The sequence below is a fragment of the Arvicanthis niloticus genome, chromosome 2 (genome assembly GCF_011762505.2).
Source record: "Arvicanthis niloticus isolate mArvNil1 chromosome 2, mArvNil1.pat.X, whole genome shotgun sequence".
Taxonomy (NCBI): Eukaryota; Metazoa; Chordata; class Mammalia; order Rodentia; family Muridae; genus Arvicanthis; species Arvicanthis niloticus.
The window spans coordinates 115,767,114-115,793,077 of NC_047659.1; the positions used below are offsets into that span (position 1 = coordinate 115,767,114).

At 43.1% G+C, this 25,964-nt stretch overlaps 1 protein-coding gene across 5 annotated transcripts in view; it reads left to right on the forward strand.

Moving 5' to 3' along the window:
• The window catches only part of Cfap61 (cilia and flagella associated protein 61), a 272,260-nt gene that overhangs the window by 4,850 nt on the left and 241,446 nt on the right, over positions 1 to 25,964 (forward strand). For 4 of the 5 annotated variants that reach the window (XM_076929907.1, XM_076929906.1, XM_076929908.1 and 1 more), the window contains exons 3-6: positions 9,326 to 9,476; positions 12,170 to 12,246; positions 13,012 to 13,079; positions 13,309 to 13,435. In XM_076929907.1, the coding sequence (XP_076786022.1) occupies positions 9,326 to 9,476; positions 12,170 to 12,246; positions 13,012 to 13,079; positions 13,309 to 13,435 (423 nt within the window). The remainder of the gene's footprint in view (positions 1 to 9,325; positions 9,477 to 12,169; positions 12,247 to 13,011; positions 13,080 to 13,308; positions 13,436 to 25,964) is intronic. The other variant, XM_076929909.1, reaches the window with a different exon arrangement.

A 25,964-nucleotide genomic window follows, 5' to 3' on the forward strand; every position in this document is an offset into this window, starting at 1 on the left:
GAAGAGGGCATCAGATCCCATTACAGATGGTTGTGAGCCACCATGTGGTTCCTGGGAATTGAACTCAGGACCTCTAGAAGGGCAGTCAGTGCTCTTAACTGCTAAGCAGTCTCTCCAGACTCCCTAGAATTGCTATCTTAATAGTAGACAATCTTCTATTTCCAGGTCAGTATACTTCAAGGCCAAAAGACATCACTATGAATAAAAAAGCCACGGCATAATTACAAAATATTGCCTTCCTGATGGAGCCATGGCAGCTTTATACTTACATGTTGCCGATGGAAACTTTTTTTTTTGTCTGCAGTTTTCTTTTTTGAGATATCATCTATCTCACTGTAGGCCCTGACTTCCCTTGAACTCACTATGTAGACAAGGCTGGCCTTGAATTCACCTGCCCTTTCCTCCTGAGTGCTGTGTACACCAACATGCCTGGCTTTATATATTTTTAATAGTGCCATCCCAAATTTTCTATAGAAAACACAAAAAATCTAACCAAAACAAACAAACAAACAAACAAACAAATCCAAAACCACTAGAACCAGAAGAAATGTAATTATTCTGCTGGGGAAGTCCCTTGAAGGAACTACTCAGAGTGGCCACATCACAAGGGAGAAGGGGTGTGGACCTAGAGGAAAATGGAGCAGCTAGCCTGTGGCACAGTAGTGCTTGGGATCTGTCAGTGCATATGAATCTACTGAAGCAGAAGACAAATAAGGACGAGGACAGATGTTCCAGCAGTTTAGAGTACTTGAGACACAGATATGAGGAGTGGTGTTTGGATCTCAGCACTCACATAAAACCTGGACATGGTCTCACGTACACCTGTGGCCCTGGCTCCGAAGACACAAGAGACACGAAGGTCCCTGGGCCTAGCTGAGCTCCAGCTTCATCAGGGGCCCTACCTCTAAGGAGCAGTGTGAGGAATGGTAGAAGCACACTAAATGCCCTCTGGTTTCTGCATGTGCACAGGCACTCTCTGCCTGCACACACATGCAGTTCAATTCCCAGTAACCACATGGTGGCTCACATCCTTCTGTAATGGGATACGATTCCCTCTTCTGGTGTGGCTGAGGACAGTGACGGTGTGCTCACATACATATACTCATATACATGTATACCCACACGTACATGCTACAAACACACTGCCGTACATCATAATCAAGACAAATTGACTCCAGAATCTGGGCAGACTAGAAAATGGGTCAATTAGGGCTGGAGAGAAGGCTCAGTGAGCAAGATGCTTGCCATGCAAACGTGAAGCCCCGTGTTCACAGATCCAGCCCTCACATAAGATGCTGCGTAGGGGTTCATGCCATACCACTACCTGGCTTTTTTATTCCTTCCTTCCTTCCTTTTTTCTTTTTTTTTTTTCTTTTCAGTTTTCTGAGACAGGGTTTCTCTGTATAGCCCTGGCTGTCCTGGAACGAACTCTGTAGACCAGGCTGGCCTCGAACTCAGAAACCCACTTGTCTCTGTCTCCCAAGTGCTGGGATTAAAGGTGTGTGCCACCACTGCCTGGCCCTTTCTTTCTTTTTCATTTTTATTTTATTTTTAATTTTTTTTTTTTTTTTTTTTGAGACCAGCCTGGTCTACAGAGTAAGTTTCAGGACAGTTAAGAGTACACACAAAGAAATCAAACAAAAAATCAAAAAACCAAACCAAACCAAAACCACCACCACCACAAAACCCAACAACAACAACAACAACAACAACAACAAAACCCCAAACAAACCCAACTTCCCCAGAATACCCAAAACAAAACTGGTACTGGGGAAGAGACAAGAGAACCCCAGAAGCTTGCAAAAATGGCAGAGACCATGTTTTTAAAAGTAAGATGGAGTACAACTGAAGAAGACACTTAACATCAACCTCTGGCACATGCAAGCACATGCACGTACATGCACGTGTGTGCACACACACAGACACACACACACACACACGAGAGGGAGGAGAGGGGAAGAGACAGGGACAGAATGAGAACTATTAATTTGCCTCATTGACAGATTAAAGGAAGAATAAATATAAAATTATCTCAATATCTGATAATATAGTATAATATTTATATTTATTTAACAAATATATTTAATATAATAAAATAATATAATAAATTTTAAGTTATTCTTAGTTATAACTCAATATAAGAACTCCCTTAACATGCTAAAGCTATAAAACTATTTAATGCCATAATGATAAGATATTAGATGAATTTCTTTTACTCTAATAAACAATGTAAAGTTATCTGTCACCATGTCTTTTATTTGACATTGAACTGGATTTTTAAACTACTGCAGTAAGAAATAAAACATGCTGTATGATGGTGTACACCTGCAATCCCAGCACTCAGGAGACTAAGGCAGGAGAATTGTGAGTTCAGACTAACCTGGGCTACATAGGAAGACCCTTTCTTAAAATAGCAAAACTGAACTAAAACAAAATGGAATATGTTGATGGCTGAAAAAACAAGATAGATTACTTATTAACAAATGATTTATTCTTTGTTTTGCTTCATTATTTATTCTTTGATAATTATGGACATGTATATAATATGTCTTGGTCCTGTCTACCCAACTCTTCCTTCCCTCTCCTAGGACATCCCTTACCACCTTCATGTTCCCCCTACCCCTTCCATTTTTAACCTACTGAATCTAGTTTTTCCTGCCTGCTGGAATGTTAACATTTTGTTCACTTGACCTTGTATAGTTAATCATCTCTGCAGTGAGCTCATGCATACAATGGCCTTGTCCTGGCCAAAGACAGCATTTCAGAGAACCTCTTCCCATCCTCTTCACATGAAAACATATTTTGATTTTCTGTGTATGAGTATTTGGCCTAGAACTGAGATTACAGATGTTTGTGAGCTGCCATGTGGGTGCTGGGAATTGAACTTTGGTTTTCTGTAAGAGCAGGAATGGTCTTAACCGTTGAGGCATCTTTCCATCCCTCATATATTTTCCACTCCCTCTTCCATGGTATTTCTTGAGCCTGGGGTGATTTATTCATTATGTAGAACATCAGAAGGAATATGTAAAAATGTTCATTAGACTTAACATCAAAGTTTAAAGTTGCCAGCTGCTAAGTCATTAAAGTAAACTGCATTTTCATAAACAGAACTAGCTGTGGATAGTTTGGAAATGTTAGATAGTTACACTTATGCCAAAGAATATAAAGTATATAGTCTAAAACAGACAGGATTACCCCTTTGTTCATGGGGGATATTGTCAATTTTTGAAAGCTATTAAGGAAAAATTATATAAATCAAGGAGGGGTTACTGCCTGTTAGATATGAAGATTTAAAGTCACAAATGGGCAAAGCCAACCATCTCCTCAGTCTCCCTCAGGATTGATTGTTGAACTTGATAACACAAATCTAAATTCATGTGGGAAAGCAAAAGACCCACACACATCTGGAAGAAGGAAACTCGATAGTGAGACATGTTCCAATAAAGATTCCTAGGTATAGCTCTGGGGATAGTATAAGGATGGCCAAGATATTTTCAGACCTTGGTTGGCCAATTTGAATTCTATAAAGAGACCCATGTGTGCTGGGTGTGGTGGTGCAGATTTTTAATCCCAGTACTTGGGAGGCAGAGGCAGGAGGATCTCTGTGAGTTCGAGGTTAGCTTGGACTACATTGTGAGTTCCAGAACATCGAAGACTAAGTAAAGAGACTCTATCCTAAGGTGGGGAGTGGGGGGAGAGAGAGAGATACCCCTGTGTGCAGGAAAGCTTGATGATAAAGACAAGGCAGAAAGGGCTTCAGAGAAAGGCTGTGCCATTTTATAAGTGGTGCTGTGACCATTTTCTAAAACCAGTACAGATAAGACAATAGATGTATAAAGCAATAGGTGAACATATTCCCATCTTATGAAGTCTCAAATTAGTTTTGGATGAATTTGTGGCTCCAGTGTGGTTAGTATCTAACATTGATGACAGACCTGCAACTAAATATCTGTCTTCCCTGGGGACTGTGGCTCCTGGGCCATAAGCAGATACTTTAGACTTAGAGTAGCCTTTGCCTACCTTCATCTACTTCCACCTCAGCCACTCCAACTCCATCCTCCCATCCAAACTTAGGTCCATCTTCACTCTGCTCCCTTCCTACATCTGCAAAGTCACTCCATTTGGCTGGAGCAGGTTGGGCAGAGCATGTGCTTGCCTTTTCCTTGGTCCTCAAGGGCAGGTTCATTAATGGGGTATTCAGACATAGAGTGCAGAGGGCGTGTGTCTTCCACCTACAGATCTTTTGCTTCTTTGGAAAACTTCCACAAGCCCATTTTCTCAAATCCTGAACTAATTAAGTCATGTGCTAATTTCACGAAGGCTTGACATTCAGCAGCCAGCTAGTCCTGAAGGTAAGCTGGGTCTTGGCGCAACTGTTCCTTCCTCAGTTGGTAGATAGGAAAGTACAGCTATGCTCTGTGGGAAGGTGTAGTGAGGCTGCAAGTCTGTGAGTCAGACAAGGTGGCACAGTGCCTGTGTTCTTTTCACTTGGGAGACCCAGACAAAAGTATTGTGGAGTTCAAGGCCAGAAACAATTGTGTTAAAATGTGATCCTTATAAAGGTTGTGACCAACCTTAGAAGCCAGCACACTTCAGGAGGAAAGGTAAATTTACATTTTCATTTCCTGAAGCATCCAGAACATCTGCTCCCAAACCTATCCCTCTTTGATTTTGCTGGCTTATTCCTGGCCCTTTGCCAGGCTGACCTCAAGGCCTAATGACTGATTCTTTTTTTTTTTTTTTGAGACATTTCTCAAAACAGTGATTTCTTTTCCCATCTATTTAGTTTTTTTTTTTTTCCCCCCTCATTCACAAAGAAATGAGTAAAACTGGTCAGGATAAAAATGAGCAGACTGGGCAGACTGGGCAAGCCAGATGAGTCAGGACAGGAACTGAAGCTCCCATGCTGAGAGCAGACATCACCCAGTGGCCAGGAAGGACAGAGCCCCGTCCTAGCCTCCCATCAGTGTGTGATGAGTCCACTGAGGTCTCTTGCTCATGCATTTAAACAAAGAAGAAAGGGTGCTGCCTCACCAAGATCCCCACCAAGTTCTCTTGAAGTAAGTTTTGCCTGCCTTTGGAAAGTTCCTGAAACCAGTGGAACAAATGAGACATTTGTTACTCCAGAGAAAAAGAGTTCTGGTTTCCATTGCTGGGAATTCAATATCTTTGAGCTTTAATGACATTTGTGTGAAGTACATACTGTATATGCATCTATCATGTATAGACACAGACATGCTATGTGTATGTATTGAAGGTCCCAATAGCCTGTATCTGAATTATTACAGAGGACAGTTTAAATTCCATTTTTAAAAAGCATGACTTCTCTTTCTGCTGTTTTTCTCCCCCTAACCCCCGCCCCAGAATAGGTTTCATCTATCCTCCTTACCCCCACTTTTGATCTCAGAATGGTTTTTATCTGTCCCTAGAAGGGCACAATGACTAAGAGGCAGTAACAAATGGAAATTATGTACACAAAAGGATAATGCTACAGAAGTCTCTTTTTATTATGGCAGCTATTTGGAAATTATAGTGCATTTCCCCATTGAAACAAAGTTGTTCCTGGCTGGCTTCCCAGGCCAACCCACAAAAGCTTATTTAATCCATAATGTCTGTGCAGTATGGTACCGTGTTAATTGTGCTATAGAACCCAAGCACCACCCTACGGTTCCCATGGATAAATGCATTTCAAGTTCAAATTGAGATTCCAGGAACACATTGTCCCTTGCTCCCCCAGGGCAATGGCAGCTCCCTGTCCTCAGTTCTTGCCCACCTCTTCCTTCCCACCACTGCTGTGATGGTTGTATCTGATGAGTGCTGGTTTGTTTGTGTGTGTGTGTGTGTGTGTGTGTGTGTGTGTGTGTGTGTGATTGTGTGATGGGTGTTTTTTTCACAGGAACTAGAGGGATGGGTCTCAGATAGATTATGGCCCAGGGCAAAAAGCACAGAGAGGGAGAGGGGTAGGGGGAGAGGGAGAGAGGGAGGGAGGAAGGCAGGGAGGAAAAGTCTTTGTTGAATTAAGAAGTTATGGGCTTGCATTTTCTTGTCAGTGGACCCCTTACATGGATACTATATTCCTAAAATCTACAGGACTTGTCTTTCATTAGACTTGGTTTGGAGAGGGCTTTTGGACCATCTGTATCCTGGTTCATTCTCCCATGGCTGATGGAGAAGATCTGTGTCAGTATTTGTACCTTCCCATGAAGAGGGCCAGAAGTGGTAGGTGCTAAGATCAACATTCCCATGTGAAGATCAACATTCCCAGGACAGTGTTTCCTAAAGATGTCACCATATACATGCAATTTTAGTTCAAAGGTGTTGTTTTATGGTTACTTCCAATTGCTAGCAGAGGAGAATGGTTTCCCATTTGTGATAGAAATTTCCTGATAAAATATTTTAATTTAAGCCCAATGTGAATTGATTTAGAAAAAATTATGAAGCTAAAGTATGAGGAGTGTGTTTGTTTGCTCTGTGTGTGTGTGTGTGTGTGTGTAGGAGAGAGAAAGAGAGAGAGAGAGAGAGAGAGAGAGAGAGAGAGAGAGAGAGAGAGAGAGAGAATGTGTTAGTTAGTTCCAGGACAGCCAGGGCTACACAGAGAAACCCTGTCTCGAAAAACCAAAAAAAAAAAAAAAAAAAAAAAAAAAAAAAAAAAAAAAAGAAGGAAAGAAAGAAGGAAAGAAGGAAACAGTGATCACGGGACTTTGTTTATGCCAGGCAGTGGTGGTACATACTTTTAGATCCCAGCATTTGGGAGGCAGAGGCAGGTGGATTTCTGAGTTTGAGGCCATCCTGGTCTGCAGAGTGAGTTCCAGGACAGCCAGGGCTACACACACACACACACACACACACACACACACACACACACACACACACACACACACACAGTGAGAGAGCAAGAGAGAGAGAGAGAGAGAGAGAGACTTGATGAGCTATTTTAGTCAAATGATTTGAGGTCAAGTAATAAAAATAGTGCTACACACAGTATGGACTTCATACTTGTGTTTTTCTTCTTCTTCTTCTTCTTCTTCTTTCTTCTTCCTTCTTCTTCCTTCTTCTTCCTTCTTCTTCCTTCTTCTTCCTTCTTCTTCCTTCTTCTTCCTTCTTCTTCCTTCTTCTTCCTTCTTCTTCCTTCTTCTTCCTTCTTCTTCCTTCTTCTTCCTTCTTCTTCCTTCTTCTTCCTTCTTCCTTCTTCTTCCTTCTTCTTCCTTCTTCTTCCTTCTTCTTCCTTCTTCCTCCTTCTTCTTCCTTCTTCCTCCTTCTTCCTCCTTCTTCCTCCTTCCTCCTCCTTCCTCCTCCTTCCTCCTCCTTCCTCCTCCTTCCTCCTCCTTCCTCCTCCTTCCTCCTCCTTCCTTCTTCTTCCTCCTTCCTCCTTCTTCCTCCTTCTTCCTCCTTCTTCCTCCTTCTTCCTCCTTCTTCCTCCTTCTTCTCCTTCCTTCTTCCTTCTTCTTTCTTCTTTCTTCTTTTTTGAGACAGGGTTTCTCTGTGTAGCCCTGGTTCCGCCTGCCTCTGCCTCCCCAGTTCTGGGATTAAAGGCGTGTGCCACCACTGCCTGGCTATTTTCTTCTTTTAAGATTTATTTATTTTACGTGTGTATGTTTTCCCTGTGTGTCTGTGTGTGTACCAAATGCATGCCTGGTCCCTTGGATGTCAGAGGAGGGCACTGGATCCTCTGGAAATGGACTGAGGGGTGGTCATAAAGCACAGTAACTCCTGACATCTGACTTTGAAGTAGTCATTAAGAAGATACTTAATTTCATTCAGCTAAGCAAGTGATAACTGTCTGTCAGTTTATATACAGATGCTCTTCCTGTAATAAGCTGTAGACTGAGTCATAGTGTTTGCTGCCTTGGTATGCCACAGGGCTAGCAGGTAGGTAGAATGTTGAGTCAATTCCTTGGGACAGTCTACCATGGTTCATGCTGGAAGGTGCCACATCTCACACCAGGACTGATGAAGGTGCCAAGAAACCTTAGCGTACCCGAGACCCCTCTGGGTCTCTGTTTCTGAATCTCTATCAGCTGACGCTGCATGATGACAGGACTTGGTTGTCAGGGTGACACATCTGGGAAGGGCCTTCAGTTCAGGAACTGCCTCCATCATCTTGGCCCCGAGGGAGTGTCTGTGAACATTTTCTTGAGTTCTGATTGATAGAGAAGGGCACACCACACTGAGTGGTGCCTGGGATGAGAAAGGTAGGTTGGGGCTGGAGAGATTGTTGATCACTTAAAAGCACTTGCTCTTCCAGAAGACCCAGGTTCAGTTCCCAGCCATCTCCAGGGTATCCAACACCTCTGGGTTTCTACATGCATACACATTATTAAAAAAATAAATAAATAAACTATATAAATAAACTTAAAAAGAAACTTTAAACAAAAGGAAGTTAGCGGAGGAGCTAGAGGTATAGCGTGACGGTACTTAGCTAGCATTGGTGAAACCCTGGGTTCAAAAGTTCAATCCTGAGGCATAGGTGTGTGCCAAGGAGCACGCCAGTAAACAGCATTCCTCTGTGGTTTCTCCTATAAGTTCCTGCCTTGAGCTCCTGCCCTGACTTTCCTTGGTGATGGTTTGTGACCTGGAATTGTAAGATGAAATAAACCCTTCTCTCTCCCTGAGTTGCTTTTTTTTTTTTTTTTTTTTTTGGTTTTTCGAGACAGGGTTTCTCTGTGTAGTCCTGGCTGTCCTGGAACTCACTCTGTAGACCAGGCTGGCCTCGAACTCAGAAATCTGCCTGCCTCTGCCTCCCAAGTGCTGGGATTAAAGGCGTGCGCCACCACTGCCCGGCTCCCTGAGTTGCTTTTAGTCCTGGTGTTTATCACAGCAGTAGAAAGTGAACTGATGGCTACAGATGCTTAGGCGCTCTGTGACTTCAACTTGGGACATGGGCTCTGGGCTTAGAAAAAAACGCATGAGAATGCCAATAAAGCTGAAAGTAAACACAACTTTGCCACTGTGCGCAGGAGACCAGCCCATCCTAGTTTGCCCAGGACTTTGCTGGCTTTTGACATGACGTCTCATATCCTGAGTATCGCCTCAGTCTCAGCAAAGGACAGTCGGCCACTGTAATTGTGTTAGGAGAAAGTGTTCTGCCCAGTGTGCCAAGGAAGGCTTTCAGATATTTACTATGATAAACACAGTGCTTCTGGTGAAATATAGTTTTAAATAACAACCTGATGACTTCATATACCCTGAACAAGCACACCCAAATTTTCAGCAACATTGTTCTTCCCCTCCAGCTGTAATGAGAAACAGGTCCCAAGCTCCAGTAGCCTGGGGCCTGCCTTCACCTCACTTTTGGTTGTCTCTTTTCATGTGTGCATTTTCACAGAGAAAAGGCAAACCTCGCTGTTACTGTCTGCAATGACAAGGAGGAGATCATGGCCCACTCCATCTTCCTGGACTATCCCAACTGGAATGTCGCCAAGCAGGACGACTGGATCTCAGTGTTCAGGGAACTTGACAGAGAAATCCCATGCACAGTAAGAAAGCACATTGGTTAGAACAATCCGACTGTGGAAGGGAGGGCCTGGTTTCAGACCAGTGTCATTCAGTTTTTGGGTCGAGAAACCCAACTGATGCAGAAAGCATCACAACATTTAAAAACAAAGTGATAGGATGTTGGAGCCAGGAGGCGAGAGTGACAGGACAGGTACATGGTGGCCCCATCAGCCAGCTGCCCCCACGGCCTACCTCATGCTTTTAAATTAACAAGAGCTACAAGCAAGGAATTTGTCAGATATGTACATCCCACTGATGGTTCCATGTTCTTGTGTGAGGGTCCTAGGAAGGCCCCTATCACCTAGGCAGTTGACCTAGAAATGACAACAGAGCCCAGACTTAGTAATTTTCTGTAATGTTTAAAATGTCCTGGTAGAGTGTGGCACCTTTGATTTCAGGAGGCCATTATGGATATGAAGTTAGCTAGTCTGAACTGAGATGTGTGATAAGTATAAAACATACACTAGATTTGAAGTACCCAGTAGAAGAATGTGTGCAGTATGCCATTAGTGATTTTTTTTTATATTAATAATCCAGGTATGGTCGCACATGCCTGAAATCACAATAATTGAAAGGCTGAATCAGGAGGATTGCTGTGAGCTCAAGTTAGTATTATGTAGTAAGTGGCCAACCAGGTCTCTGTCACAAGACCTTGTCTCAAAGCAAATAAATAATCAAATACAATAATATACATATTATGTGTTAATTATATAATGAACATATTAAATGAAACATTTAAAACTAACATGCTTATTCATGCTTATTCTTGGGTATATGTGTGCTTATGACTAGGATGTTTATGTACACGCACATTCATATGTATAAATGTTGCTGAATCTATAGCGTGGCATGTCTGTGGAGGTCAGGGCAGCCTTAGGCATCAGTCCTTGCCTCTACTGTATTTGTGCCAGGGCCTCAATTTGTCATTTTTCTGCTGCCCAAGGCAGCTGGGCTTCAAGCTCCCAGGCATTTGCCTTTTTCCCCCTCCCATGTTCATGTAGGAATGCCAGGATTCTAGACAGGTGGATTACATGTCCGTCATTTCTCGGTGCGTTTTGGGGATTTGAACTCAGATCTTCACACTTGCTGAGCAAGCACTTTTATCCATGGACTCATCTCTCTAGCCCAACTCTATTCTTTTTCAATGTATTTGCCAGAAAATGTGGAGTTACATTTTGCTTTGCATCTGTAACATTACTTTTCTGCTGAGCAGCACTGATTAAGTCTTAATTAAATCCTCAGCGTATTGTCTATCCCATTAGCATTTGCAACCAAAGTAATGTTTTTTGTCTTAAAGACATTTAGAGAGCAAATCCTAAATTTTCTACATAAATCAAGCAAGCAGTAAGCCATATACTCCAAGGCCAGCCCTGTTCCATGCTAAGCAGCTGCTCAGAAAGGTTATGGGGTTAAAGGATTAATACGTACAAAGTGCTCAGAACCCTATTGTACGTTGTTGTCTGGATTTGGAGTTTGTGCTGTGTGCTCTTGGGGAATTTTCAAGGTTATAGGTCAAACTCACAATTCTTCTCTTGCCAATTCCTGCTGAGTGCTTCTGAGTCACGCTGTCTAACAGAAGTTGAGACAGCATATAGCTATGTAGTTGGTAACCCAAGGCTACCTAGAAAACCACAGTCAGCTCTTTTCATCTTCAGGTTGCATACTCATGGATTCAACTGACTACTGATAGAAAGTGTTGTTGTTGTTTAATTGTACATGAATTGAACACATGCAGAGCTTCTCCTTGTTATTTCCAAACCACACAGTAGAACATCCCTTCGAGCCACACTTAAACAGAGACATAAGCTAGTTGTACACAGATACTATGCTATTTGAAAGAGGGACCAGAGTCAAGCAGCCACTGATTTTGGTATCTGCAGAAGGCTAGGAACAAATATCCAAAACTAACACGAGGGAAGTGCAGCGTTACTAAGAAATCGAAAAACACAGAGTTCCCACTTTCCCAGTGCAAACCAGCACTACTCTCAGCAGTCGGCTCCATCTGCGTTATTTCTAGAATGTTCATGAACACAGGGACCCAGAGGTGGCTATATGGGAGTACTGGTATTGTTTAGGTCAGTTAATCTCCAAAGGTTAAAAGGATGGGGCTCTCTTAAAGCTTGGCTGCTGAAAGCCAAGTGAGAGACTTCATTCTCTGAGTTTTTAACTCCCAGGTTTTCAGGATCCCAGGAGTAATAATTTGATTTGGGCTCTGGGAATGTTGAACAACAACAACAACAACAACAACAACAACAACAAAGCCTTTGGATTCCTAATGTGGCATCTGCCTTCCATCCTTCAATTTCATCAGAGAGTCTCTCCCCCGTGTCTCATGAATAGAGCAGCAGCTGCTGGCTCAGGAGCCCCAGGGAAAGGGTGATTGTTTTTCACTTGGCATAGACACCCCCAAAGGCAAGACTATGGAGTCCATAATCGATTTCACTCCCCTGCAGGCTCTTTCCTACCCACCATTCATCCATAAGGGCAGGAGCAAGGGCCGGGTACTCTTGACTCATAGTCCTCATTTCCTTAAATAATTCTGTGCTAGTCAGACAGAAGGCAGTGAGTGAAGTGTCCAGGGGGCTCGGACTGCTATCTGGGTGTCTTGTCATTTTGTCTTTGTCCTACTATGTCTAGGTCCAGACTTTCACTCCCGTCTTTTTTATCCCCGTAGCCTCTGAATACGCTGTTTATGCACTTCTTTGTGGCTGTGGACGAGTATGCCACTGGCTGCCTCAAAGAGATCATCCGGTGAGTGGAGGGCACCTTATAGATGGTCATCATGAAAGATGCCCTACGAAATATTTTTCAAATGACATAAAGCATTTAATTTGCTTATAGTTTATCATAATGTTAATCCTCTTACTTTAATAGCAGCAGTAAAGAAAATAATTGAATTCTTCGAATTTGCTGTCTAACAAGCCCTTATTTTAAACTGCTACCCTCTGACTGCCAACAGGTAGTACAGTAACTTAAAGAAATGGATTGGGGTGGCTAGGAAGGAGTCAAGCCTCACCAACTTACATGTTTTCAAAATAAGATTTCCTCACTCTTCTCTTTAGAAATTCGCATGGACACGACAGCCTGCAGTAGCATTCTGAATAATAGGGTGTATGGAAAGATGATGAGCGGAGCCATCACGTCATGGCGATGCATCTCTGACAGCCTGTACAGACCTCCGGGTTGGGGGGTGGGAGGGCTCAGCTTTCAAGTCACTATGTAATGTCACACCAGACCATCCAGATGCCAGGTCAAAGGTTAATGTCAGCAGAAATCTGGTGTGCCGCTCGGACATCATGCCCTTTTATTCCCTCGGCCTCCACCAGACTGACAGGAGAGCAGCTCTTTGGAATTGAAGGAAAAGTAGAGGGAGAAGATAGTAGCCCATGAGATGCTCTGGCCTTGGCAGACAGGGAGCAACTGAGCCCATGTGACTGCAGACACCTCATTTCCTCAGGGGCAGGGAGTGTGACTGCTTTGTGAGTAACACTGTCCCACCCTGTCTTTCCTCTCCAGGACTGTGTTCAAGGCAGTACCAGAACTGTACTTCATATTCCTCATAGTGCCAACATATGTGAGCCTAGGTAAGGTCCTCAACAGTCCAGTGTCCCCAGTGCTGACAGGGAACTCAAGCTTAAAGTGGCACGCTTGCGGATGGCAGAGAAGAATGGCTGCCAGACCTGAAGCATCTCTTGTGTGTACTTGATTATGGCCAGTAAGGCTCCATGTGGAATGAGGACCACGTTATGTTCTGAAGTCCTAAAGTCATTCCTTGATTAAACAAGGATACGTTTCTTTCTTTCTGTGATCTAGGCTCAACTCTGATAACTGTGTTTGACCAAGTGGGGAACATTCCATGTCTGAACTATAACGAAGACTTTGCAGTGCACATATGTCATAGGCACGACCACTACCCTCAGCTGCATATTCGAAAAGCCAGGTACGGTTGGCATGGTGCCTGTGTGATGTAAACCTCTCGGGACAGCCATTTTTATGAGATTATTATTATTATTATTATTTTTTGGGGGGGGGGTGTTTCGAGACAGGGTTTCTCTGTGTAGCCCTGGCTGTCCTGGACTCACTCTGTAGACCAGGCTGGCCTCGAACTCAGAAATCCGCCTGCCTCTGCCTCCCAAGTGCTGGGATTAAAGGCGTGTGCCACCACTGCCCGACTATAAGAGACTTTTTAAGGGATCCTCAGTCAGGTAGATTCAATTTTTATGCTACTCATAACATTCATTGTGAGGATTCCTAGAGCCCCCTTTGGTGGCATAATTATCTGGTGATTTTCATTTGGTTCTGTGTGGCTGCAGAATTATGCATTTACTGCTAGAGGGTTCTCCAGTGCAGTCCTTAATCCTGCCGTGAGTTAGAAAACTATCAAATAAAACAAATTTGAAGATGAGTCTGCCAACTTAATTTTCCTAGTAGAACCCACCTGTGTTCTGACTCTTAATGAATAAGGATGCTATTGCCTCCAAGAGTTTTCCAGTTGGAGTCTTTACCATCAGTGTCCCATGACATTCCCCAAGTGTAGCAGTTTAAGGGTATAGCTATGGCAAAGTACGTTTTCCAAGATAGCCCTGTTCCGCCTTTCATCCTGCTTCCCCCATTACAGTGTGACTTTGCCAGTCCTCCCATCAGTTGGTGGCTGTGTGTGTCCTCTGTGTGACTTGGGGAAGCTGTGAGCACTGCTCTCACCAGCACAGCTTGGTGGGAGAGTGTGTTACATCTTGGAAGCTTCTGCCTGGTTCTCTTTGGATGCTCGCTCTGAAGGAAGTCAGCTGTGGATCAGGAGGCTTTCCACCCTGAGATAGCGGTAATGGAGAGGCCTCATATTGGTATGCTAGTCAGACCACACAGCTGTGTGTGTGAGCCATTGCAGACAGCCAGAGAAAGAGGGTCCCTGCAGGTGCAGGCAAGTAGGGCAATGGACCTCAAAGAGATGAGAATGACTTCGGTCAACCTGGATCAAACTTCAGGGAATCTGAGGCCAGGTGGTTTATTGCCAATATATTTAAACACAGTACAGTTTGGAAAAAAGTTTCCCAGTGTAATACAATCCCTGGGGCATAAAGAGGGTGAATATATCAAAGCTCAATTCAGGGTACATGTCAATGCTTCCAACAAGATGGGTTCTGGAGAAAGGCTACCTGTATTAGCTTAAGAGCCTAAGAAAGATTCTGGGCTGGTCTCAGTCATACATACAAGATAGATGTTATTTGGCCTATTAGCCACCTCTAGTCCTGGTTGAGGGAACTTGGGGGAGCCCCTGGCTATATAAGTAATATAAGGGTCTTTTAGACGATTAGATATCTCTGATCCTGGTTGTGGGAAGCTTGGAGGAGTCTCTGTCTGTAAGGGTCATTTAGATTACGAGCCACCTCTGGTCCTGGTTATAGAAGCTTGATATGGCCTGGCCCAACAGATAAGACAGATCACCAGGCTGTTCATCACCTCCAATCTCTGGAGAAACAGGTTATATGCTCTTCGCTCTGAAAGGACAATCCTAGATGCTTAACATACTTGGTTTTCCTGTAAATGTGTGGGAGATTTGTGCTCCCAACAAGACAGCCTAAGAGGACACCTTACTGAAGCACCCTGAGACCCCAAGTGAGGATCCTTTATGCCTGCAATAGAGTTCCAGCTTACACTTATGAGGACACGATAGCCTGCTTTGAACTAAGAGTGCATTAGGAAGTTCCTACACACTTCTCTGTGGAGACTTAATTGCATCCTCTTCAAATCCATATTTGACAAATATTTTTAGAAAAGTATCAAAATTGACCATTTTTTTTTTAAAAAAAAGCAAGAGCATGTAGTATTACATCATCATTTTTAAGAGCGTGTGATGATGCCAGTCGAGATCTAGATTCGGATCTAGATTCTGCCACTTGTCAGGAAGCTAATTTGCAAAAAAAAAAAAAAAAGAATTGATGCTGTGGGAGGCCACGTGTTTATCTGTTATCAGTGTAGTGTATTTTCCATGGCACAGGATTGTTGCAAAGGTCTGTGACTTACCGTAAGTCTTGTACTTAGTGTACCTCCAATTACATACATCAATCCAAGAAGCACTGAATATTATTTATTGCAGGCACCGGAGGCTTGCCTACCTTGTGCAGTTTCCTGAAGTTAATGCCAGTGCCACAAAGGGGCTGAGATTAAAGTGGAGGAGAGGGGCCTGTCTGCAATGAACTATAAGAATATTTAGTTTATAAGAGGGAAGGACACAGAGCAGTAAACACAGCCTCATATGCCCTCCTCAGCTAAGACTAGCCCTCTGAGTGCTTACTTGTACACACTGTGGTACGTCCTTGCAATGGATGCTACCCCACTGAACAGAATGAGCAAGCTGCCCTTGTAGTGATGGCATGAGTCAGTCTAAGAAGATTCTTGCTGAACAAAGGAAGGGAGATAGAGAAAATATATATATATATATGCTCATTACCTCAGTCTTATGATGTACAAGATGTGTAAAGCTAGTCTGTAGGAGTCAGGTTGGTGGTACCTATGGTCCAACAGAAAGTGAGACTTGGGAGGGGCAAGAGGGAATCATGCAGGGGGCAGGTGGCTATGAGAATGTACAGGTGTGTGGGGGGGATGTGCAGTTGTCCATGCTCATCAAACTGTATTCTGAAGATCATGCACCTTCATACATCCTACCATACCTCCTTGAAAAAAAAATAAAAGAAAGAAAGACTCTGCAAACAAAATGACCCCTCGAGTTTGACCTTGTGGGGGATGAATCACAGTTCAACCAAAGAGGCAGAGTAGGCAAAGGTGTGGAGGCAGGAAGTCCCTGGAATGGCCGTCACCAGGCAGATAGGTGGGTATGGCTTGCTCTTCCGTGTGTGGCAGAAAGGGCAGCCCCCTGGGGAGGGATACCTTTAGCTGTTCGGGAAGTCACCTTCTTTAAAGACGTTTTTATTGATAACATTCGCAAATTGACAGTTTTGTTTTTTTTAAAATGAGAAATTCCCATAAATGAAAATTGTATATTTTAGGAAATCTAATAGTGATTATAGCTTTATTTTAATTTTATTTTAAAAGCTCTCAGTTTTTCCCTGCCATTTTTACTATCTATTTGAAAGTTAGGTTCTCTTAGTTAATAATACTCTCAGATTTAGGGATTAGAATTATTTATAGCTAGGTACATATGCAAGTACTGTTGACCTCCCCTGCCCCCCATATCTGTCCTGTATCCAAGGATTCAATGAAAATACTTCCTCCACAAACAATAACAACATGTAATGGGAGATATTTAGAAAACAGCTTGTTCTTGGGCAGCCTCCATGTTCTCGCTGCTCCCCTGTTCTGACAGGGGCTAACTAGAAGTGCTGGCCCTGGCACCCAGAAGTCTCCAGCGTAGCGGATGGCTCTGCTAATCCACCAGATGCTTGGCTGAGCCCAGACCATTCCCACTATGCCTGCGGTACCCAGTAGAAATGAGACTCTTAATGTTTAATGATTATCTAAAGGATTTATATATTTGGAAATGCTCAATTAACAAGATGCCCACACAATTAGAACTGTTACCCAATATCTAACCTTTAGACATAAATTGTTACCCAGGACTGTTTTTGAACCATCCGTCCTCCTTCATAGTTGCTAGTCTCCTTTCTCCTCCCCTTCCTCTCCTTCTCTCCTCCCAAGTCCTCATTTTGCCTACTTCTCATACTGCCCAATCACTGAGCTTTATTGCAAATGGTTACTGAGGGAGGGAACTGCATTTTCTTCCGGTGTAGCCACTAGGAAGTTGCCCATGCTTCTGTGACTGACCTCTCATTCATGCTCCAGGAAACAACCCCAGTGAAAGTCATTGGGTCATCAATTAAAAATAATAAGAGATAGAAAGTGGGTTTATTGGGGGAGAGGAAGACAGCAGGAGGAGGATAAGAGAAGGTATTAACGGGCAAATAAATAAAAATACATCATGTACAGGTATGAAAAACATCACACCCAACCCCATTGTCACAGATAACTTAAGATAATAAAGCCATTAAAAAAGCATCTTGTTCATTCTGATGGCTGCCTGCCCATTGTGTGGCTGTAATTCCTTTCTGTTAGTTACTTACAGGGACGGTGGTGGTTTTGATTGTCACCTTGATCCAGTTAAGTGCCTGGGAGGCTGTGTTTGTGAGGGAGTTTCCAGAGAGGATGTACTAAGGTGAAGACATCCTGAATGTGGGCAGCACCATCCTCCAGTCAGAGGCTTGAGTGGAATCGGAGTGGGAAGCCAGACAGTGAGCCCAGGCATCATCTCTGTTTCCTGCCGTTCATGTTCTGAACAGCTCCTCACAGCCTCCCCACCAAGTCTCACATCCGTGAGCCAGAATAAACATTTCCCCATCTTAAGCTGTTCTTCTCAGGCATTTGTTACAAAAGGGCACACTAACACAGAAGTTTAGTTGTTTTTCTATAACACAGGTACCATGGGAAAATATTAACCATGGTATTTTATTTTCAATAAAATAGATACCTAAAAGAGGAATGCCTTTGGATGAGAAGTACTAAGACTTAAAAGTAGTTCTCAAATTGTTCAGCTAAAATATGTCAGCGTATATGATAACCAGCAACTGCTTCTTTAGACCCAGTGATTCTATAGATTATTAGATAAGATTCTTTTTACCTTTTTTTTTTCAGAGCTAGAGGTCAAACTTGAGGTTTTGCACTTGGTTGATGAACTATATCTCCAGGCTCTCGATATTTTTCAGTTATTCAAAAGTTTTTAATTTGCTAGAGCAAAATGGTAGTTTTTTTTTTAGGGTTTATTTAATTATTTTATGTACACTGTAGCTGTCTTCAGACACACCAGAAGAGGTCATCGGATCCCATTACAGATGTTTGTGAGCCACCATGTGGTTGTTGGGAATTGAACCCAGGACCTCTGGAAGAGCAGTCAGTGCTCTTAACCGCTGAGCCATCTCAACCCATATTTTGTTGTCTTAAGTTGTGCTTAATGTGCATGAGTGTCATTTTACAGGTTCCATTTTAAAATGAGCAAAACACTTAAATTTAAAGGCATTTCCAGTTTAGAGATTGTCCTGACGGACGACTGAGTATATGGACAGTTCTTTAGGGGGAGACTAGGTTGAATGTAGGGGGCACGAACTAAGCTACAGACGAAGGAGGTACATTTCCAAAAGTATTCTCTTTTTAAAAACTGTTTTATTTCATCTATTTGTGTGTATGTGTATGTGCCTGAATTCACATTCTACAGAGCACACGTGTGGAGGTCGGAGGACACCTGTGGAAGTCAGTTCTCTCCTTCCACCGTCTGGGTGCCAGGGATTGAACTCAGGTTGTCGGCAAGCACTGTTGCCCACTGTGCCTTCTTACTGGCCCTCCAAAGTTCTTGTTTGGGTTTGTTTTCTGTTGGGTTTTTTAAAAAAACATATAGTTAGTATAACCATTTGGATTTTATAAATTATCATTTTCCAGAGAAATAGTAAGACTTACTTATATTCTCCAAGACATTTTTTTGTATTAAAACAGTTGTTTACAAATGCAGTGCTCCAAGTGCCATGCATAGAAGCAGCCCATCAAAACGATCCATTTCTTACACTTTTTAGCAAGGTAATTTCTTTGTAAACCTACTGCCTGCTGTTCAGAGGAGAAAAGACAAAAGCTGTCCTCAGCCCAGCACCTGGCTCCTAGGAAGCATTTACTTACTATTTTACAACTTTTCAATCGCTGTGATAAAATACCCTGACAAAGCAAATTCAGGGAAAAAGTTTCTTCTAACTCACAGTTCCAGACTCCAGCCAGTCATGGCAAAGAAAGGCAGGAGGGGCTTGAAGCTGTCACACTGTATCTTCAGCACCAACCTCTGTTCCTGCCCAGCTCCCTTTCTAGGTTTATACACTCCAGGATCCCAGTCAGGGAATGGTGCCGCCAACAGTGTGCAGGGCTTCCCACCTCCATAAATATCATCAAGATACCCTTCCCCAGCTGTGTCCAGAGACTGACCTAACCTGGATAGTCCCTTACAGGTGTGCCCAGAGACTTGCCTCTTAGTGACGGTAGATCCTCTCGAGTTGACAACACTAACCCCCATTTACAGCAATCCGTAGTTCCTATTCACTCTCAGTTTCTCTCTTGGCTTCTTATCCCCGCCTTTTCTTTTCTTTTTTCTTTTTCTTTTTTCCTCTCTTAAGATTTCATAGAGTGGGCCATGGCCTTCCAGTGGGCAGGCTCCACAAAGCTAGAAATAAACTTTCAGATAACTCGTCCTGATCCTCAGCCTTTGATGGCTAACTGTTCTGTTTGCTTACACCACAGAAAATCTGAAAGGAACAAATCCCAAGAGGGACATTGTTCCAATGTAAAGAGATGAGGAGAGGGCATAAACTTTTAGATGAGGGTACAGTAGTGAGTTCAGGTGGAGACTGTGACACCTAGAGACAATACTTTTGCCTGGAGAAGGTAGAAAAGTGTAACATTTTAAAAGCCCCCTATCCAAAATGAACAGATTGGAGTTTTAGGACTTGTGGGTCTAAAATCTTGAAACTTTGTGTAGACTCTACCTCCCTAAGAGCGGTAGAAACACAGACATTGCACTGCATAGTGGAATAGGCGTGGCCACATGGTGGAATAGGCGTGGCTGCATGCCTCTCAGGCTGCCACATTACTCTTATTTTCTCCCATTGACATCTGTCTCATCAGTAACCACTTGCACTGATAATTAATGGTGATGAACACAGTTCCTAAGATACTAAACCAGGGAAGGGTTTGGGGATGTAATTAGCCCTCCGCTATTTAACTAGCAACATATTCAGAACCAAATGAATTAACACCATAATCCCTTTTCCTGTCTCTTTCATTTAGCCACGTGGAAAATGATGCTGTGATCTGCCCTTCTACTCAGACACTAATTAATGAAGTTACTCTTCCCTGTCTTTCATTATGTTGGAAACAAAGCAAAGCTGCTCCTGGACACACCTTTAAAAACTACAGTGTGCTTAATTAATCTTCAGTGGTGGACATGAGATGTTCTCGGCTTAGAAAGACTGGCATGGTCTTGGAGTGGTGGTGATAGTGGGGCTTCTTTTCCAAGTCCTTGCGGGTTTAGGGAAGACTAGGCTGAGAGAAGGGTTATATACTGTCTGTAGTGTTGTGAAGTAGCTTGAATTTTCCTGCCTGGTATTCGTTAATCATGTTGGCTCAAATAGATGAAAATTTCGTTAGGAGAGAGGAAATCAGGAGCTCCACAAATGTTTGAGGAGATGAAAGTGAACTCAAATTTGATTGTTACAGCTGCATGCTTGTATCAGATCATCATACACATCTCACACATGTATAATTTGCATTAATAAAAAATGTAAAACTTTAACCTTTAAAGAGTAAAAAGAAAATATTTAAAACAAGGCTTTAAAAAAAATCTTTTATTTTTTAAAACACAACTTTCTTGAGGCCAGCTTGGCCCACAAATCAAGTTTTATGAAAGCCAGGGCTGTTACACAAACCACACCACACCACACCACACCACACCACACCAAAAAAATCCAAACTACAATTAAAAACCTACCCTTCATTTCTTGAGGCAGTTACTTTTTTAATAGACACAGTCCTACATTTGTTTTTGTTTATTTATGTGCACGGGTGTTTCTCTGAATGTATGTCCATGCACCATGTATATACCTGGTACAACAAGGCATTGGACCCACTGGAGCTGGAGTTACAGTTATTAGCAACGGCGTGGGTGCTGGGAATTGAACCTGGCTCCTCTGGAAGAAAGAGTCATTGCTCTTACCCACTGAGCCATCTCTCCAGCCCCAGATGTTGATTTCATGAGTCATCTGATAGTCTCATGCTCTTTTCAATTTGACTTCTAAGCAGCTCTTAGGAATGTAACATTCTGAGCTCTAAGTTAAGAAGATCCAGACACATTTTAAAAGGAGATGTAGAACAATTACAGCATTTAACCGGGGGATTTCTCCTACCCTGGGAAATTTGTTACCAAAAAACCCCGTCAGACCTGTGGTTTGGTGGACAGTCCTCTAGGAGCTGTAAATTACCATGGCCAAGATTGGCGCATGGAACCCCGCGGCATGGATGGTGCGGACTTAATAAACTGGTACATGCTTTGAAATCTTTCTAATCACACAGAAAGGTTGGATTTTAAAATCCCTCTCACTTTAAAAAAAAATCACATTTTCCAACGATCAGAAGTTAAATGACTCTAAACACCTGTTTTAAAGTTCTAGAATGGACCGTTAAAAGATGGATTTAATTTTTGTAAGAAGACCACTAGAGGGCACAAGAGATCTTGGAAAGAAAAAGGTTCTCCTGCCCCCAACCCCCACAAGTGAATGAAACATCTAGTTGGCAACAACTTTTAAGTTGCCCTGTTCTATGTTGAGACAGTGTTCTTGATAAAAGCATGATTTGACAAAGCAAGCTGTATTCTTTAGAACTAAATTGGATTTTCTTATCATTTTTTCAAATACACTACAATAAAATGTATTTGTGACGTTTAAAGTAACGTCTTTTTAGGTAGTATATTTTTAACTAACTGGAGAATGCTGACTCTTTAGATAAAGAAGATGCTTTGAGGACAGCAAAGGGGTCTGGGACGAATTCTGGACATGCAGGCTGCTTTTGTGCTGGGGTAATATTTCCCATCTTAGGTTTTGCACAGTGGCCTTGCTAGCAGCATGTGTTTCACACATCTCTCTGGCTCAAGGGAAGCCAGTCTGTGCCTTCCCTCTAGAATGGTGGTTATACAGAGAAGACAGGATGTTGCAGCCATGAAGCAATCTGGGAAACTGTCACTAAGAGTCTTGACCAGGTTGCTAGGAAGGGTTCCTGGGCTCTAGGGTGCCACCATGATTCTCGTGACTAGGTGACATAGTGAAGGATGAATAACTTTGTCTTCTAGAAAGCTGGTTAGAGCCACCGCACAAGGCATTCTTAGTTTTGCTATATCCTAAGTTTAAAAGATATGTAAAGATATCCCAAGTGAGAAATCTTTGCTAGCCTTGAATTCAGGCTTGAATTCAGCTCCATTTTTGTCTGGCATGGTTTTTAGGGTCTGATGGACACTTGAGTGCCTAGGAGGAGAACAAGACTGTCTGGGCTGGACCTTTTGTTCTCCTAAAAGTAAAATGTTTTATAGTTGGTAGCACTGGCAAGCACATAGCTTCCCCATGTGAGCAGCATTCTGAATGAACATATAAAGGAACACTACTTTTCAGAGACGTCTGTTTCTATTCTTTGTGCTGGTGGAGTGAATAACCCCAGGTTAGTCATCGCCATGGGGATGGTGCACACCCTGCAAATCGCAGGATGCGCCCAGGAAGCATGCCACCCTCGCTCACAGTGAGATGGGGCTGTCCTCTCGTCTGACCCTGATAGGCAGTGCCCACAGCTTTAGCCTGCGGGGCACTTAGACATGTTGCTGCATGGATGGCTCTCCTCACCGAGGTGTTCTTTCTGTGAGGCAGGCCTTTGTCATTTGAGACTTGGAGGCTGATGTCACCCATTATCATTAGCGCGAAGGGTGATGCAAGATCTTAAATTATCGATCACCCCAAGGAACGCATTCAGCATGGTGAGCAAGTTCCTCTCTATCCGTTTTGGAGAAGGGCTTAAGGGACAGCGTTCAGAAGGCCAAGCTTTGGATGTTTGCTTCTCGTCTTTTCCCAGGAGAGTTGGTATCAAGGTCTGATTCTGGACAGCTTTGTTAGTGTGCAATGCGAGGTTCATGGCTAGGCTTAGGGCTCGCTGTCTCTCCAGATCTTTATTCCTGATTTTAATATTGACTGGTTTTTTTTTTTTTTTTAGTTTAAGATTATGAATATGTGCTTCTTCACTGTATGAAACATTTACAAACACACACATACATATACACACTCATGAAAATTGGGGGCCACAAATTAAGTACATATATAAATATATACTATGTAATGATCAAATTTATGTACATCAATGCAGTTAACATCACCAACTCAAACTATTTTTTTTCTATTTTCTTCTGTTTTGTTTTTGAGACAGAAATTCACTATGTAGCATTGGCTGTCCTGAAACTCACTATGTAGACCAGGGTGGCTTTGAATTAATAGAAATCTGCCTGCTGTCCCCACATCCTACCCTGTGCTGGCCTTAAAGTCATACTCCACCATATTCAACCTCAAACTTTAAAACAATGTTTTCATTTATTCTTTGAGAATTTCACATAATCTATTTCGATCATATCCATTCCTCTCCTGTAACTCTCACCCAACTTGTACTTGTATTCTCCTTCTCCCTCTCCCCTCTCCCCTCTCCCCTCTCCCCTCTCCCCTCTCCCCTCTCCCCTCTCCCCTCTCCCCTCTCCCCTCTCCCCTCTCCCCTCTCCCCTCTCCCCTCTCCCCTCTCCCCTCTCTCCTCTCCCCTCTCCCCTCTCCCCTCTCCCCTCTCCCCTCTCCCCTCTCCCCTCTCCCCTCTCCCCTCTCCCCTCTCCCCTCTCCCCTCTCCCCTCTCCCCTCTCCCCTCTCCCTTCCCGTCCCCTCCCCCTCTATTTGGTCTAGTTTGTGTTGGCTGACTACACCTGGGTGTGGTGACTTCCTCATTGAAGAAAACTGATATACCCCACCTCCCAGCTGCAGTTGAGTGTAGCAAGCTCCTCAGCTAGGCTGAGACTTTGTGCCCACTTCCCCTCTCCCATGCTGGGATTTTGGTCTGGCAAACTTTGTGCAGGTCTTCCACATGCCCTCACAATCTGCGTGAGTTGATGCATACATTTGTCTTGTGTCTGGAAAACGCTGCTCCCTTGAAGTCACCTAGCCCCTCTGGCTTTTACACTATTTTTGACACCACTTCCACAGAGATCCCTGAGCTTCAAGGGAAGAGATACAATATAGACATTCCATTTGGGGCTGAGCATTCTGTTGTCAGCTATCCTCTGTACGTGGACCAGTTGTGTGTTTCTATGTTAATTGCCATCTACTATAAGAAGCTTCTCTGAGGAAGGTTGAACAGTGCACTGATTTCAAGGTTTAGTTTGGACTCTGGGTTCATACTCTTGGCTAGAGTAATATTTTGTATTCATTGTATTCAATAACTTTCTTAGACGATTGCTGTCTTAATCCCCTTGCTTTAATTATTGCTCTATTGCTGTAAAGAGACACCATGACCATGGTGATTCTTAAAAAGGAAAGTGGTTAATTGGGGGCTTGCTTCTCATTTCAAAGGCTTAGTCCTTTATCATCATGGTATGTAGCATGGTGGCAGGCATGGCAGGCATGGTTCTGGAGAGTAGCTGAGAGCTACAGGCAGAGACTGCAACACTGAGCATGGTGTGAGCTTTTTGAAATTTCCATGCCAGTTTCAAACTTCCAAACCCACAGTGACACATCTATTCCAAAAAGGCCACACCCCCTAATCCTTCTCAAGTAGTGCCACTCCCTAGTGACTTGACTCAGCATTCAAATATGTGAATCTATGGGCCCATTCTTATTCAAACCACCACACCACTTAAAAACAGCTAGAATATTATTTTTTTCAGTCATGTAAAATAACATATGTTAATATGCATTGGTACAACATTAACTTTTGGTAAAATGCTCTAAAATGGAACTAGAGACTACTTTCTTACTTTAGAGTATTATTTTTCAGAACAGTATAATCAAGGATTTTTTTTTTTTTTTTTTTACAGAAAAAAAAAAGCCTCTTGTGGAGAGGAGCCTCTTTTTGCAGGTTAAGAGGGAAGTGAATAGAGTGTTCTAGATTCTTTTTTGCTGAGGGTTTGTGGCCTCACACAGAGAACAAACACTTGCTGAGAAGCTGCCATGGTGCAGGGAGCACAGCTTTGTGGCACCTCATTGCATGCTCCCAGGATTCTTACCCCACTCCTTTTGTAAATGAGAAAATTAAGTCTTGGCAGTGAAGTACCTTTGCAGGCTTCTCAGTAGGGAGTGGCAGAAGGTGAAGTAGAAGGGTTATGGGGGGGGGGGGGAGTGTAGTACTGTAGGTTCAGATTTTCAAAGGTACCCCCTGGAACTAGTAATCACTTCTCCTCAGAGCTGTCAATGGAGTCACTTGGGAAGGTCAACATAAAGTAAGGATCTGGACCTTATTGCCTGTCACTGCTGCAACACCATTCAGAGCTGTCCTAGAATTTTATGTGCCCAAAACTTGTGCCTTGGTTATTAAGATGCCACATTTTGCTCAAAATACATCAATACTATAACTAGACACTGTATCTCCAGTGATGACTCCAGTGTTCGGTTTTTTTTGGAAGAGGAGCTTGAAGGAAGTGTTGATGGAGGGTGCATGGTAGAGGTAGCCTTGAAAGATGCTGGAATAGACAAGTGGGCGGAGTCTGGATTCACATAGAGGCAAGAAGCATAGGGGCAAGGAGCCTTTCTAAGACCAGAGTGTCTAGCAGCTCACACATGGTTGAGATGGTTGACATAGAGGAGGCAAGGGCCCCGCACTCACTCAGAAACAGCGAGGAGCTTGCAAGCATTGTTAAGTGAATGCTAGAG